The following is an 18772-nucleotide window of genomic DNA, read 5'->3' as shown; positions in this document are numbered from 1 at the left end:
CTTCAAACCTTTTTCAGATCTTACTGGAGATATACACTTGAGTTGGCTTGGAGGCTATGTAATGATGCTAGGGCTGTCTCCAACACAAATATCCCCTAAAGGAATTCTTTAATACATTGAACAAACGTATATGACTTATCAGTTAAATAATCATGTCTCCAATATGGGTCCTGCAATGAGCATATATAACAATAAACAGGCACAGTAGAAGAAACTGGCACGATAAAATAGTGTTATCTGATGTGTCGTTTATATCAGACAAGCTGGCCATCAACATATGCAAGAGAATTGCATAAACTGAAGCCAAGGTGCCTTGCCAAGATGCCCATAAATACCTTTGTGGAAGAGGGCGTTTATTGGTGACATCTTTTTTGTTCCTTCCAGAGAGGTATTTGAATCCTTTTTTAACAAATTGTGTGAGTTGTCAGTGCTATGGGTATAGCACATGCTGACCTTTTTCGTGAACACCTGGTGTCATCACTGATTTGTAGTGTGCGAACACCTGGTGTCATCACTGATTGTAGTGCGCGAACACCTGGTGTCATCACTGATTGTAGTGTGCGAACACCTGGTGTCATCACTGATTGTAGTGCGCGAACACCTGGTGTCATCACTGATTTGTAGTGCGTGAACACCTGGTGTCATCACTGATTTGTAGTGCGCGAACACCTGGTGTCATCACTGATTTGTAGTGCGCGAACACCTGGTGTCATCACTGATTTGTAGTGATCCTTTCGTATAATTGTCATCACTACTTTGCCTTGTACGCCCAGGGGAATGAATCAGTTTGGGTGGATAATTGAGACTGGTTAATCTCAGCCATTGACATTTTATTTGAAGTAATGCTAATAACAGGTACGTATTCCTTTAGATAATTCTTCAGCTGGACTTGATCATTGGTTTGAGAAAAACAATCAGTTATTGATTAATGACTGATCATAAATGAAAATAAAAAAAAATAATTATTGCATTTTTTGTGTATCCTTCATGTAAATAACAAAAGACAAACTAGCAAAGTTTTAAATGATATTTTGCTATATACATGTGCTCTTCAACACAAATACATTAACCATGAAACATTGCAACAGCATCAGGCCCTGATACTTTTTGTACATGTTATACTCAATCTTATCCCTGACAATTTATTAAATTAATATTGGTAAAAACTAATCAGTCACAGTTTTCATGATCAAGCTGAAACTGAAAACACTCAATCATCAATAAATTGATAAATTGAAACAACACTAGAAAATTCACTAGTTAATAGAATACATGTTGGGACTTTTCTGTGTGACTCAAAATACTGCATTTGTGACAGAAAGATTTAATTCAACAGGTATACATATTCTTGACGAGTGCTGCACAAAAAGGTGTTACTCTAGTTTCTAATAAACTTAATTGTTACCCATAGGGTTAGAAATAACTCTATATTAGGAAATATAATTATAAAAGTGTTGTAATGAAGAAAAGGCTGCTCAATGTGTACTAGGCACCAAGCTTCCATCCCTACTGTATGGCAGCTGAATAACATTACAAACATGAAAGAAATACAACTTTGGGAAATTCAATTTAAAAACACCCCTTAAATGAAGTGAAGGTCTATTTCTGAAATATTTTAATTATATATTTCTTTTAATGGTCAAGAGCTGGAGCATTTTTTTCAAATTAAAAAAAATATATATAATAAAATGATTGGAACATATCATGTCTTGTTGTCAAATATGTTCTTTTAATTATTATTATTATTATTATTATTATAACTACATTCAAAACTAAACAAAAACTTATTAATCTGTATGAAAAGCAACTAGAATCATTTCTGAATTACTTTTCAATTTAAGAATCTGTTCATATGAATGCCTAGACTAACACTTAGTCAATGAAAACGTGTCTTTAAAATTTATTTTTTTTAAGTGTCTTCGAAAGAGCCTGTCCTCTTCTGCTGTTTTCATATGTGGATTAAAGGAAACTGGAGTTGGTAAGTTTCTTGACTTGCCTAGGCTTTTAGTAAAACCAGAAAATGCCTAAAAAATATAAATTCCACAGTCATGGTGCAGGACTAATGAACGCCCCAAAACTGATAAACATGATCTTGATAGAGTTATGTTTTGAATATTATATGTCAAACAAACCTGAAACTTTTAACAGCCAATATTATTCACATACAGTTTCAATTATCTTGCCTCATGGTGGACTGATTTGATTTTTATGGTAAACAACTTTCAATTTTGTTGTATTTTCAAAAGCAACCAGGAACAGTTCCATCTGCTTCCACCAAGCAGTCTGTTATAAGATGTACCAAACTGATCTGGCACTCACACAAATGGCACAAAAAAACCCATTTAGTTAAATAATATAATGCAGTATCCTCATTCTATCTTTAGTACTTGATTACTTTAGTTTTAACAAGTTAAGAGAATTAAAAGTCCATACGTTGGACGATGCAGGGCCTTGGATGATATTTCCAAGGAAAATCACACATGTTTAGTTAATTGACTCTCCTGGGATGCAATTCGGCACAAGCCCACTAGCCTGAGAAAGCTTATCTAATGGTAAAGGTATCCTAATAGTCTTGCACCATGACTGTGGAATATATTTATTTTATGAAAAAAAAAACAATCTAGAAACACATACAAAAACAAGTCTAGCCAGCTCTAGTTAGCTCTATTCCACAAATCAGCATAGAGAACATTTTTTTTTTAGAGTCAAGAAGGATATTGTGTAATATAAGATTTCATAGACTAAATGTTAGCCTCATATCCTAATAGCTAGTAGAATTTTTAGACTTTTTAGTGGGTGTCCTTGTATATCATCACTAATCGGGGCAGCCTGGTTCCCTGGGTATGCTGCGCTGGCGCGACCTATGGAACCAGGCTGTAGTCGGGTAGTACACGGTTCCCGCAACGCTGCATCCCTGCAGTCTCAAAAGTTGATACGACGCCCATACAAAAGTGTGTGTGATTGTGTTGGGAAGGGAGTCTTGTGGTTTTCAAAATGGCTGCAGACTCTGATTATAGTAATGACGACATTTTGACAACCTTGATGTGGTATTTGGATTCCACGCTTATCTACATTACGTAGATAAGAATCTAACTGGCTGTTAGCAACCGATAGGAAATGTGACTATGTGACACTCAGGCACTGTCCAATATATCTTGTCTCCTTGGTCATTATCTATAAATATTGTCTGTGTGTATCTCATTATCTTGTGAAATTTGCTGTGGAAACGTGGCCTTTGTTGGGATATCCACACACAATAATAAATAGTAATAATGTATGTACATATACTGTAAACTATTTTCATACCCAACACGCTCATAAAGAACTGGTAGATATAACAAACTGGTTTTTTTGGTCACAGCCATTAGCTGTATATATGCTGCATGTATGCTTAAAACAATACGGTTATAACGAACTTAAATACTGGTCCCTTTGAGTTCATGATAACCGTAGTTTACTGTATTGTGCTAGCTTCCATACACTCCCTGCATGCTCAAAGCTCTAACAATGTTACCCATTTTCATTCTCAGCTCCCTGGGGTGTATAAAAAGTACACATCTGGTGTGGGTGTTAAAATTGGTCAAAGAAAACCAACATGTTAATCTTTCCATGATGCTATATGAGTGGTTAGTCTTATTAATAGTGAGTGAGTGGGTATGGTTCTACGGCGCTTTTAGCAATATTCCAGCAATACCACTTCAGGAGTCTTATGAATAAAGCATTTGCAAAAGACACAATTTTCACGATGTTGATGCATTGTTGGGCTAAAAGCAGCCCAAGTACTCACACATCAGCCCTTTCAATGTGTGAGTTAATGTTTTGCTAAGCCTAAGGCGGATCCAAAGGGGAGGTTAGGCCCTCCCCCCCCCCGTCTTATTCCAAACTAAATGTTGTTGGCAGTTAACTATCTGAGAGAGGATTTTGATATTTTGGACCCCTCCCTTTCAAAAATGCTTGATCCACTCTTGCATTCTATGATATTATCTCAATTATTATGACTGCCTGTAAATAATAAAGCCAGTAATTCATAGACCAGGAAACCAGCCATCGGGCCCCAGAATTCTATTTTACCAAGAATCCCTTCATGGCCCCATTTCACAAAACATTTGAAGTGCTACGACGGTCTGGTACTCTGACATAGACCAACCATGAATGTTTTTGAGCCATGGTCACATTGTGAAACGGGTCCCAGGATATTTCAATCTAGATAGATGGGAAGCAGTAAGGTTTGAGAGTGTTTTGGGGTCTCCTACCTTCTGGTTGTCCTCCATCTTCAACCTTGATAGAGGGCTCATCACTTGACACTGAAAGATGATTGTAACCATTATCTGATGGGAATTAATAAAATACACATCTTTTCATATAGATAAAGGACTAAGTGGTCCAGCCGTCTAAGGCATTGTAACTCAGAGTGTAGTTACCTCCCTTAATAATGCCAGGATCCGCTGGATTCATTTTCAGATCTTCCAAAGTCTGTCAGCACTACATATCATGCTGATGATGTTGTTTTGATCAACCTCTACATCTTGAATCACTTTGAGCTTCCCTCCAATATTATTTGTATAATTGTTGTTAAGGCTGCACTCATCAGTATTCCAGCTATATGATGTCAGCCTGTAAATAATGGATCAGACAATCCAGTGATTGATGTCATGAGCAAGGATCCATCCCCTCCAGGTATGACATGCCATCAACCAAGGTACCAGCCTGGCACCCTATACAACACTAGCATGGGGGTGCTGGGGACACATTCTACCTGTGTCCTGAGAGGTTCCTCCCATATTAAATCACCCAGGCCTGATATAACAGAAATACTGTACTGATACTAGCAGGTATCAGCAGGACACAGATCCTGTGAAGATCTGGGTTAGAATAGGTTATTAGCAACCCATGCTTGTTGTAAGACACAACTAACCTCATTTGCGTGGATTGATGCTCATGATGTCAATCACTGGATTGTCTGGTCCAGACTCACTTATTCACAGACCACCGTCATATCCAATGTAACTGGAATATTGCTGAGTACAGCTTTAAGCAACAAACAAACAAACAGTGGGAAACAGAATGTTAAGAGAGAAAACCTTATTTTCATTTCTGAAAGCTGTTTTCCAGTCCTGCCTCCTTCACAAGGACAAAGGTCAATAGTGGTCCTCAAGCACCATACAGTGACTAAATGAGTACAATCATATGATACCTATATTAAAGCAATATAAGGGGATCCCTGACTTGGTTGATGCATATCATCATATCCCAATTGCGTGGATCGATGCTCATGATGTCAATCACAGGATTGTCTGGTCCAGACTCGATTATTTCCAGACCGCTGTCATACAGCTGGAATATTGTGGTGTTAAACAACAAATAAACAAACAAATAAATATGGCAATATCATTATGTCCAGAGGAGACACCAAGAACTGGCTTCACATGTAACCACTCTGAAAAGCAGCCCTCTAAACACAAATTACAAAATTTCAAAGAAGCTACATTGTCATCCACGAATTTATGAATGTCTAAAATCATACCATAATGATCAACATCAGTATAAAGCTGCAAAGACAAGAGACTAGGTGTATAAAGATGCACAAGGCTCTCAATCGTCCATTTGCAATCCTGACAGGTTTGAATGAGCCAATTCCATATTATGCTTGTGGGCTCAGCCAAGTTTGATTATCTAAACCAATCAAGCACTAAAAGATTAACATAATTACAAAAGATTACCATAATTATGTAGAGACAATGTCCCAGTTTCACACAGCACACTAATTGCAGCGTCTGGGCAGACACTGAGCAGAACCACCAGACCATGGAGACTTGGTGGGGTGAAGTCATTATGTCCGCCAGCTACATGACGGAGAAACTGTCAACTCCTTTCATTTTGTGCACCCGCAACACTAAAGTAGACAAACTTCAATAAAACTATTTTGATTTATTTAAGAATTGACTTCAATAATATTTTTCGTTCATGGAATCATAAACGAAAAACCATTTCTGGCGTCCCCCGCCGTGATATTGCTAAAATATTGCTATAAGTGGCGTAAAACCAAACTCACTCATTATGTTAGGAGAAATACGATCATCTTTGCGCAAAGATCCTTATTGAAACGAGACCCTGAGTGCCGTTGTACAAAACAACCTTAGCGCTACGACTGTCGTAAGTCTACGGTAAGGTATGGGAGTTACGATCACCTTAGCGCTAAGGTCGCTCTGTACAACGGCACCCTGGTCCTAGATATCAGATACCTGGTGCATCATGTTTACAAGTACTGGACCACTTGACCAATGTAAGTATTAATTTCAAGCGCTGGCCAAGACACGGGTATCACATCTACCAGAGAGAGCCCCAATCATAATTTCCAAGACCTTTATGACTAGTTCGTTATATCTGGGATGCAATATTGACATTGCCGATATTGTTTAACTATCAGTCCTCGGAAATTGCTTGTTACGTACTCAAATCCGGAGTGTATGTGACGGCATTCTCGCCCGCTTGTGTCGAAGCCTTCTTGATATCACGATATTTCCCGTAGCGGACCAGACTTTTCATAATGCAGACTCGCGCTTGAAGAAGTCAAGGCGGTATGAAACATATTTAATACTAATCACCGATGCTGTTGTACATTAAAAACCATATTTTATCTTCATGAAATATACATTGTGCAATTTTATAATGTTCATATGATTGGCGAGTATCATCTCCCACTGAAATATTTCCACACGAACAAACCCCACGTAATGCAGTGGCGTACTCAGCATCAAAGATGTATGTTCAACTTTCTACTAATATTTATAAAATATACCGTACACGATAAATGGAACTTATTTCAGTCAAGACAGCCTCGTAAATTTCAGATATTATTCTAAACTGCTTCGGTATATAGCAATGCTGATGAAATATCATTACTGTTTTTCATTTTACATATATTTGAATTTTTTAATCCAAACCGATGCACATCACGGAACATGCTTTATAGCATACGGCTGCTCTCGTCAAAAAACCCACTTAACTACATTTAGTCAAAATAAAATTTCAGGGAGTAGTTTGTCACAATGTCCATCCTATATTAATATGTGTACTATATCTGACAAACCAATCTCCACTGGCATGTAGCTTGAATACCGAGTTATCGCTGTTCGTTGCATCCACGCAGCCCCAGCGGTTGATAAAAATCTCCAAACATCATAAATGAAAACAGTACATTTTGTTGCAACATATGATCTGGTTGTCATTGCATCTAGTATTAATGGACCGTATCAGGTTTGACAATTTTATCTGCAATAAACCTACCATATGTAGCGTGGTGTTGATACCAGACCCCTAGAAGCACAGCATATTGTGCCACATCTCAGAACGATGATTGCTGAAATACCTCGTAAAACGCGCTCATGTGTACAGCTATGGTGATTGACATCACTATACAATTGAGAAGCGTCTCATTTGAATATTTCAAACTTTGATTCGTTTAGATTCAATAGGGACCATGTCGCTATCAACATTGATCTTATTGTACACCGTTAGAGGCTATTTATGCAAATAGACACACTATGACAACACGTGCTTCTAGATCTGGTAGATTAGCCACGTTGAAGTCGGATATCAAATCAAACATCAACACATATTTCTATTACATTATATTTCTCACTGTCGACCATCCATCATCATGACATTACCACAAAACAACGATCAGAATCGTTTTGCAGTAACATATAAGTAAGAATTAGCAGGAAAGTTTCGCGAGCATCCACATGTAAAGATAAACTGCCTTATTATGAGAAACGGCCAAATCAACTGATCGGGGAGGGGCGGAGAGGTTGGTCCCAGGCAGATTGTCCCAACCTAAAAGGAAGGAGGGACGCTTTCGAAGTATCCACTGTGCAAATAAACACACACGAATTCATATTTTGGAACGGATATTTAACAAAATTATTTCTCTGTTTACATGGGAAGATTATTTCTGGGATACAATCACCCACATCCTTCGGTTCCTAAACGCCACATTCAATACTGCGATGAATCCAAGAGTCTGCAACGTATTGTCATTTTTCTCTGTCATATACCTGCCCATCTATCCTTACTTTTGGCTCCAGTACTCCCCTTAATGTCGCAGAGTTTTTAAGGAGAACCAGGTATCACCATATCGTTCCAAACTGAAGTAGTTATATACAGATATTTCTCTTTATTTCAGTCATGAAAGTCAACTTAACTCCTGGTCATGAAAACATACATCGTACATAAAAACCGATATATGCACTTTTCAAATGTAGTCACTTTTAGACTCAAGAGATAAGATCTACCTTGTAACTGTGTATCAATCACGACGTTTCCCAAACAGTGTCAAATTATTTATTTCGGTATAGCTGTAAATTCTAAATATATGCAATGGTTTATTTTCAACGCACTCATCAGTATGACTCCTATCTGCTATGGGATTCTAATTTTCCAGCCTACAGAAATCTATCCCGTGATAATTGTTGGCTCGACTCTTTGAGGAAAGTTTCAAATTACGCGAACCGAATTATAGATGACGTAGACATCTAATTTGAACACATGGATTTGTTAGAACAAAATGACGTGTATGATCGATACACGTGATAAACTTATTGAATAGAGTTTAGATATGTTTTTAAACATAAGTAAATGTTAACCTTATTTTGTTTTTGTTTTATATCCCAAGTATAGATATACATGTACAAATATGTCAGTTATACCCATGCGACCAGCTTGATACCTTCTTGTATCTATAACTGTATATCACCAGCTGTATACAACTACCCTGTCATTGAGACTATAGCCCTTATATTATTTAAATTTGTATGGTGAGCAATTGTCTAGTTCCCATGACACACATATAGTGTTTATCAATAACATGTTTCAAACAGAACGTATATGTCCGTTCTAATATTCAGTCGTGTTGAAGACATTTCAAAATTGGAAACAAAAACACTCAAGTCACTATTGTATATGTATATAACCAGGCAGGGGCGGTCGGGTAGCCTTAGTGGTTAAAGCGTTCGCTCGTCACGCCGAAGACCCGGGTTCGATTCCCGAGTTCGATTCCTGACATGGGTACAATATGTGAAGCCCTTTTCTGGTGTACCCCGCCGTGATATTGCTGGAATATTGCTAAAAGCGGCGTAAAACGATATTCAGTCAGTCAATGTATATAACCATACAAAATGTATTTGCAATTCATTACGTTTTGCTTCCTTAGTAATATATCAATATACCATGTCACTGTTTTCAAAACCTACTATCTACCATTAGAGACCATATAATAGAGCCTATTATATGGTCTCTGCTACCATCATTACAAATGTTCCTGAAATGCTAGGCATGTGTACGTTTGTATATAGTGTTTAATTAACACGAGATTAAAGCGTTTTACTGTATCTGAGATTTAGGTATTAGAGCCAGGCTTTCCAGAAAACGTACCTTTAAACCGCGTGTAAATTCATTATTAATATCCCAAAAGCAAGCGTTCTTTTTTAAACTGGAAAGAAACTAAATATGCACCTGTTATGTTAAATTAATGTAAAATGATGACAATAAATACTAACCATGCATATTTCAAATTGATCGTTTCCTAAGAATGTAAAATATGCGCTTTTCGATCACTTCTACTGTCAATCACCATCTTGGATTATGCAGTTACTCGTCACACACAGATCAGCTTACATGAAAGATCAATGCATTAAGAGCGGACCTATCTGCAGTGGGTCTGTACGTCACCGAGGCGCTTCTGCTCTTTAAGAAAGCAGTGGCCTATTAGTGTTGAGCTTTTTAAAAAATCAACAGTTCACGTCGTTAATTAATAGACCTAATATGCAATAATATCCAGCCGTATTGTAAATGCTTAACGTAATGGAGAAATATTACAAGAATGACAAAGATCATTTCCTCTGAACCCACATGCATTTCGCTAAATCGTTGAACGGAACACACTCCTTTATAGTCACCTATTAAGTGATATTTCGGCAATTGTCGACTGTTTCCGTTGTTGAAGGTCGGAAACAGTTGTGTGAAGCTATGTTGGGATTTAATAACTTCGGAATGTTTGTATGTCTGGCGAAGACGTTGTCTTATTTGGTCGTATGTTATATCGTGTTAAAGAAGATAAGTATCATGACATAATCGTGTTAAATATTCACTATGATGAATGGATAACTTAACGTCAACATAACGCTTACAAAGCAACACACGATTTCTTAGAAAAATCACGTTCGTGTTACCAACTGAACTGTTAATAACTCAGCAATATTTCTTGCAAAACCAATATTCATGCATGCATGGATAAACCCAACCTCCAAGATAATTAATAATTTCTGCCCTCCCGTCACTTTCCATAAGGGACTGGCTATGCATTATCCCACGCGAAGGTGACGCTCTTCTGCTAGTAATTATAGCTAAGCCATTCATGTGTAAGTAAAATTCTTGGGGTGTACCTTTGCAATAACACGTTAGTCTCAACAGTGTGCCTTTAAAAAAACGTTAGAGTCGTAAGTGGACCTTTACAACAACCCGTTAGTTCCATCAATGTACACAATAAGTCGTTAATGTCAGCAGTGTGCCTTGACTACAACCCGTCAGTGTCATCAATGGACCTTTAGAAAAAAGTCAGTGTCATAAATGTACCTTTAACAGTGTCAACAGTGGCCCTTTACAACAACCGGTTAGTGCCATCAATGTACCCTTAAAAACGTTAGTGCCATCAATGTACCCTTAAAAACGTTAGTGTCATCAATGGACCTTTACCACAATCCGTTAGTGTTATCAATGAACCTTTAAAACAAACGTTTGTGTCATAAGTGGACCTTTACTACAACCAATTAGTGATATCTGTTACAACAAACCGTTAGTGCCATCGGTGTACCTTTACACCAGACCATTATCCTAGATCTCCACAAAAAACGCTGGTTTCCATTTTGTTCGTTTTTAATGTCTTGTGACAACGATCCGATTATGAATACCCTTACGGCAATGACGTCACTAATGAAGATAAATGCAATCAATTTCTGTTTCAGAAGCCTCACCATGCCCGGTCACTGGCACAGTGTGACGTCATTCGGTGAGTGTCCTCTGTTCCAGATTGCCTGCCATTTGTAATACACAGTTGAGTGTGACCTTATCACTTGCCATGACTGGGATGCGCTAAAGGTATTTCCAAACCATTATCCATATGACTATTCACGTAAAGTTCAGAAATGATTTCTTTTGTATGATCAACTAACATCGTCTGCACAATCACACTACAAAAGACCAGTCTACAAACGTTCAGTCGCGGTGGGGTAGCCTAGTGGTAGCCGAGAAGACCAGGATTTGGTTCTCCACATGGGTACAATGTGTGAAGCCAAAATTCTTTCCCCCCACCCATATTGCTGGAATGGTGCTAAAACGGCGTATAACCTCACACATGCATCTCGATATTGAAGAAGACACATTTATTTAATATACGAAGCAGTCTCAGCGTTTAACTTGAGGAGTTACGACAACCGTAGTGATTTGTTCGCTTTGAGAAACACGGCCCTGAACATGAATCAAATTTGGAAGTGGGAGACAAATACCTGCGTACAGGATTCGGTATTTGTAACAATGCGTATTTTCGGAGTATGCACCACCTACATTAACTAACAATGTGTTGTATGTGCAGGTGAAAATCAATAATGAAAATATATATGTGTATATGTGTGTTTATTGTCTGAGGCCGCACTCAACGACATTCCATCTATATGAAGGCGACCTGTAGCAGACAATCCAGTGATTGATATTACGTCGCGGTACGTTGACACTCTATCAACCAAGTCACCGAGCCTGACCACCCAATCCATTAAGTTGCCTCTTACGACCAGCATAGGTTGCTAGGGACCAATTCTAACCCGCAATCCCCACGTGTAAATATGCGGGAACACTGTGACGCTGATCGGCCTGCCTGCTGACATCATCAGACAATGGGACACTCGTGACTCCATTAAATAAAAAACACCCTTAATGACGACAATGGTTTCTCGTATTGTTTTTCCTCTGAACAACGTGGAAATTCTCGAGATAACAGGGTTCAATCTGCCAGTTCAGAATGGATTGCCATGTCACTGCCAGTGTTGGCCTGCGTTGTACATAATCTTATCATCCAACGTCTGCCTGTAATTTTATAGAGAGCAGAGTACCTTTAAATCTTAACAAGGGCGGAGTAATCAGACCTTTGAAATCAAAGATTGTTGGAGACCTACTCGTGTAGTTTATCACTAGAGGGGTACCTCCCAAACACGCTGTACAGAGAGCTCTGATAAGGGGAGATAATTGTCGGGACACATTCCATGTGGTACTAATTGCCGCTAAAACAAAGGCTGAAAGATAAGCCCGCGATATCACCTCGGCATTCCGAGATCAAGTTAGCTTGTCGGCTAACGATCTCAACTCTGTATCTGCTAGTCATAGATCCAGAGCTATCTGAAAGTTGTGAGGATATCCTCGATAGTCCTCCCTTGGTCGTCAATCCTACCGGAAAATTCAAATGTCGAATGGCAGCCAAGAGGTAGACAGATATACTGCCCAAAGTACTTAATTATTCATACGACTGAAAGACAATACATAAACCAACGGGCGCGAGCCACTATCTCACATATTGTTAAGTTGTTCATCCGCAGCTAACTTCAACACTTGACGGACTAGCTGCCGGAGACAGGGGAATCAGGCCTTATCGCTACTCAGTCCGTCTAAACGGGGTATAAGTTGCAGGAATCCTAAGAGGTCTATCTGTCCTAAAGAGAACGGACTATTTTTCACTTTCAGTCAATTGTAGATCTTTAAAACGTTCCCATAACATGTTTTACACAGACGCAATAGTTCTTTGCACAAAGATATCGTGATTTAACGCGAAGTACGGGATTTACGATTGTCGCCTCGCTAAGACCCCTTTCAGGAACCCGGACCTTCTGTAATCAGTTATACTATCTCAAACTATCATTCCAGCGAGATTGTATTTTGGTGAGCGCATGTTGTTTTACACCAGTCTTGTCTATACGTGTACAACGGCGGCCATTTAGCAATGCCAGTCTGGACACGACAACAGACATCGTCACAAATGCATACACCACGAACCTCTTCACATATTATACACACCGTATGCCCATATTTACCGTGCACTAGGCTGGGACTTCTTCTAATGAAACATTTCAACGGGAAGACAACTTTGGGGATCTAGAATATCGACGAGGGGACAGGAATTCCGGAATCGCACATACTTTCCTTCGGAATCCCCACAGAAAACAAGCAAAGTGTACTAGGGACTTACTTTGCCCAAGAATCCTTCGGGAGACAGGCACTGGGTGCTAGGGACATACTTTGCCCAAGAATCCTTCGAGAGACACGCACTTGGTGCAAGGGACATACTTTGCCCAAGAATCCTTCGGGAGACACGCACTGGGTGCTAGGGACATAGTTCTTTAAAAGACACCCAGTGGGGATACATATATGGGGGTTTACGGACCTATTCTTCCAAAGAAAACAAAAGGAGAGACATGCATTGGGTGACGGATACCTATCCTTGCCCCAGAAACCAAAAGGAGATATACGCATGGGTTACCAGGAACCTACTAGTATTCTTCCTCGGAATTCCAACAGGGGCCTGCATGTGGTCCTGCCATGGACACCTGTTCTGCCCCAGAATTTGAATGTGCTGCTTCTGTTGTAGCTCATGTGACAGAGTCTGTGTTAACATGGTACAATGGTTCATGTTCTCCGCCTGACACTGAAGACAGACGACCATCGTCCATCTGTAGGTCTGGCTGTTCAGATGTCCTCAAGTGAACTTTGTGTTAAGCAATATCATTACTGCGATCGATTGGAGGACGCTACAAAGGTGGACGCTCTAAAACATAATTCGCATTTTCGTACCTTTTTTATATATTTTTTGTATCATTAATGCATCATAATAGGGAACGCATTGTCGTTTTCTACCAGATCCAGACATTCCGTTGCTCTTTGTGTTTTTTTGTGAATATATTAATGGTAGGCTATTCTCTAAGTATAATTGGTTGTAATACTTTGTAATTCGTCATCAGGCTGTGAAGAGTCATACGTATTTAAAAATCAAAGAATAATTCACGTCTAACGTCATAAGGAAGATTAAAGCAGTTGGCCTCATTGAATGGACCAATCACTGTTCCATGTTGTAAAGACTGTGGGATATATGATTATACAATACACTGTGGTGGGTCATCTGCTATCTTATCTTCATCTGCATGTACACACTCACTGTTAAGTCAGGTCAACCCGGAGACCACTTAGTGGACACAGCCCTCTATAAACCAGATTTTTATCATGCCCTGTATTATTGCGGGTCAGGGAAAGCAAGCGTTCCCACACTGGTCGGATGGGATTGACCGAATACGACCAAGAGACTTATCACACCGCTACCTTGTCGTGCGACGCCAACTAAATATAGTCGGGTCGGGGAATTGCAATGTTTACATTATTCTGGGTGCCGCTAGACCCATCAAGTCCTGGTCCGTCTTTGTATTAATCCAGTGTTGAATATTCGTCCTTATGTAAATGACTGTAAGTGATAGCGTGGTTATCCAGTCTCTTGTCATACTTGATGAGACCACTGTAAATTGTACAGCTAATGTAAAATCATTCATAAAACAGCATCACACGTAATGGTATTTGCCCTAAATATATCCTCCAAGGAACCTGTGTTTTTGTATGTAAGTCCATCATTTCCTTCAACTGCACAGGGACATGCTAAAAAGTGCACTGATGAATATATTTTTAAATTACAACTATGAGTCTAAATATTTATTTTAAAACCCTTTGACAATATTGTGGCAGACAATGTCTCTTAATTTCCACAGCCTGAAGCGTAATATGCATTTCAAGATTTTTTCTGGGACAGTTCATTTTCATTTTTTTCGATAAAATTCCAGCCCCCCCCCCCCCCCCCCCTCAGAATCAAGAATATCAAATGATCGGTCCTTTCAGAGTGCATTGATGAATAAGAATATTTCCAGTGTTTGAATACAGCAATCGACGTTGTGTTGATATCTGAATGCAATATTTCCACATAATATCAACTTTCATCAGTTAATGTGGTTGCAACACTTCAGGGAGGAAATCTAATGCGAAGCTGATCATTCCCGCAATAACAGGTGCTCTGGAAAACCTGTCCCAGTCTGATATCATCTACAAATATGAAACCACTTTCACCGCTACATTAGCCTTGTTTGTCGGCATTTATATAGCATTTTCACGCAACAATATCTTAAAATTGTTTTCTGTATGGTTATCGTCCTTGCCGTGTTGCCCGAAAACCCTATACATATAACAAACGGCTTTGTAATGCTAATTTATTTGATAGAACACGGTTTCCCGATCGGTAACTCAGTCATATCTCTTATGTCTATATTTCGTTTGTTTACGGTAAACATAATATCTGTAGTGATCTCAATGTTAGTAAAGTACCATTGGTATATACGTTATAATGGCGTTACGAAATTGTCACATCATTGCAACTATACGACGGTAGCCAGAGGTATGCAAGGCGTACAGGGTGCTTTGGTAGATGACGGATAGACACAAGCTTCATAATCTCCAGAACACGGCTAGGCAGTTGATTAACCAAGGTTCATAATCTCAAGAAAACTGGTAGGCAGCTGATTACCTAAGGTTCATAATCTCAAGAACACGGGTAGATAGCTGATTACCTAAGGTTCATAATCTCAAGAAAACGGGTAGGCAGCTGATTAACTAAGGGTCATAATCTCAAGAGCACGGGTAGACAGCTGATTAACTTGGGTCATAATCTCAAGAAAACGGGTAGGCAGCTGATTAACTAAGGGTCATAATCTCAAGAACACGGGTAGACAGCTGATTAACTAAGGTTCATAATTTCCGGAACACGGGAAGACAGCTGATTAACTAAGGGTCATAATCTCTAGAACACGGATAGGTAGCTGATTAACTAAGGGTCATAATCTCAAGAACACGGGTAGACATATGATAACTATCACTATCTCACATTTGAACCTACAACCTACATCCTGGGAGGGGTAGAATAGGTCTTCAGCAACCCATGCTTGTCGTAAAAGGCGACTATGCTTGTCGCAAGAGGCGACTAACGGGATCGGGTGGTCAGGCTCGCTGACATGGTTGATGCATGTAATCGCATCCGCGTGGATCGATGCTCATGATATTAATCACTGGATTGTCTGGTCCAGACTCAATTATTTACTGACCGTAGTCATATATCTGGAATATTGCTGAGTGCGGCGTTAAACAACGAACAAACAAACAAGACAAACACCCTGGGATAATTGGGACACAACTCTTTCTTCCTTTCCCCACTGAACCACCCGTTTCCACTGTTACATTCCATTGCTCATCTATCACATCTGGAAATAAAATCATAAAGATTCACTGAAAGCAATGCTCCAGACTGCCAAGGGACGGGGGTCATTGCCCCCAAATAAAATTAAACATATGATCCTCAATCATTGTCGATTCAGAGTACTATATGGACCAGACCAAATCGTTTACACAGGTAACGATTCTTGACTCAATAAGTTAAATCACCTGAGACCTTTGTTCGAGTTCTCATGTTGAGATGTGCAACATAAAACGCATCCAGAGGATTCACCAATGTTAGACTGTATACTACACAACACAATCAAAATTAACAAATTGTAACATTATACAATAATAGAAACAGTTGATCCGTTGATCCAACCACACCCATGGATGAGCTGGATTTCTGTCACCTGTCACTTGTTATATCAGCCTTTTACATCCTCTTTCCCAACGCCCAACGTCCATTTGCATAATTGCGATGTATTATATGCGATCTAGTGTGATGTGACACCAGCATATACCAGTATCACGTTTCCGCCACAAGCACCCCACCGTCACCCGAGGAAGGATCCGCTTATGCCACTCATCAATAACACTGTGGTAGTGCATGATATGGAACAGTTTCCTTTTTATTCCCAATCACGTCCAAGCCTGCCAAGGTCGCACTATACGGTTCATCATTCAGTACCGGTGCTTTGAATGCATTAGGTGTACTCCTTGTCATTTTTGACCGTGACAAAATATTTGGGCTGTTGCATCCAGCTTCAGTCAGAATCAATACCTGGAATTCTGGAAATATACTGTTTTTATACCAATGTGGAAATTTATTTCCGGACTAACTTTATAGAAAATCTCACCAAAAGGTGACAGGTAGCATAAAAACATTATTGATCACAAATGCCGGGAAAAAGAAAGTATACCCCCATGTTTGATGGTGGCTAAAAATGAAACAAACAAGAAAAGGTTATTCGATGATGATGCATTTGAAACGTGTTTCGGCGACTGATTTCAGCTTAGTAACGTTTTGATAACGTTTGTAATATTTTGGTCAAATCCAATTTTTATTTTATACTTTCTTTTGCCCGGCAGTTTAGTAATTAAGAATGTATCTTCGATTTTCAATAACGAATATAGTATTTTATACTGTTATATTTTCACATGGTATGGCATCTGTAAGCAAGAAAGACATTGCTCTTCTTCTCGTTCAAAACAAAAACGATCCCTATATTTCAAATGTTCATTGTTTTGACCTTACAATTTATTTCTAGCTGACACAGATGGACAGATGCATCGACATATCCCACTACATGGTACATGTATACTCGTGTCGATATAACTGGTGAATATCTGGTCAGTATTCCCGAATAAATATACCGTAGAGCAGGCATTAAGAATAGGCGGGACCGTTTATAGTACAAGAACATTTACTGCATATCTCGAGGCATTTTGTGCGTAGCATGAAATGGATTCAGAAAGACGATATAGTTGGAAAGTAAAATAAACACGTACTTGAAGCAGAATAAACCTTTTACTTCTTATCTTTGCGTTATCGCTGCGATTTATTCATTTCAGACATAACAGAACAGTTTCTAAATCAAACATATGTAAATACTGTTTCTAAGGGTTGAGTAAACCGCAAGGCATAAACTGTCATGGTGGTTATTTAGTTAACGGTAACGCGATGTCACAAGGTTGATGAAACGGTAAACTGTTTGTTTCTCCTCTCTACTGATGCTCAGAACTAGAAGCTCAGTGTTCAATTTACCCACCTTCCCATTCGATCGTTCATTCAGACTATGCTACAGTATTCTTCTTACGGAAAAGAAAACGAATTATAACCATCTAGAGCTAACATCAAGAATGAAGGATGCCTGGTTTAGTCAGTGTGTTCAAGGAGTATGGTTTGGCAATTAATATGGCGACAAGCTACGTGAGCATGGGAGCGTTAAGTCTCCTAAATCACGCCAAGTCACACCTCGCATGATGAAGTCGGATCCAATCGAGACGGGTGATAATAGATTCTCCAGATCAGAGTATCGGAAGAAAATCTGGAAATTACTTGGAATTTAGCGACTTTGTCTGACTTACGGAGAGAAGAGAATATTAAAACGGCTATCGCAATAATTGAATGTTGTCAAAATTTACATTTGAAACCCATTTGGTGTGCGATGATAAGGCGAAGGAGGCAGGCAGCACAGAGCGCGATGGGGCGATAGGCGGTTCACAATGCTCGCCGTAATTCGCATCTCGTCATAGCGTTATCGCGACCAACTAGGAAATCGCGGCCCAAACACTTTGACGAAATTCATCATTTATCTTGAGTTATCTGCGTTGTGCAGGGGATAGTCTGAGCATCCCCTGGTATTGATCATATTTCGCTCCCAATCAACCATTATTATCGCGCTCCACAGATTGCAGTCTCGCTGCTCTA

General features: G+C 39.2%; 1 protein-coding gene across 2 annotated transcripts in view; it reads right to left on the bottom strand.

Moving 5' to 3' along the window:
- Positions 1-18772, bottom strand: part of LOC139446576 (zinc finger protein ush-like) — a 48211-nt gene that overhangs the window by 15906 nt on the left and 13533 nt on the right. For both annotated transcript variants that reach the window (XM_071227873.1, XM_071227876.1), the window contains exon 2: positions 4254-4304. In XM_071227873.1, the coding sequence (XP_071083974.1) occupies positions 4254-4304 (51 nt within the window). The remainder of the gene's footprint in view (positions 1-4253; positions 4305-18772) is intronic.

This window comes from Haliotis cracherodii, unplaced genomic scaffold (assembly GCF_022045235.1).
Source record: "Haliotis cracherodii isolate W230 unplaced genomic scaffold, xgHalCrac1.p SCAF_10, whole genome shotgun sequence".
Classification (NCBI taxonomy): domain Eukaryota; kingdom Metazoa; phylum Mollusca; class Gastropoda; order Lepetellida; family Haliotidae; genus Haliotis; species Haliotis cracherodii.
Note: the sequence above shows the minus strand (reverse complement) of the source record. Positions and strands in the feature narration are given on the sequence as shown.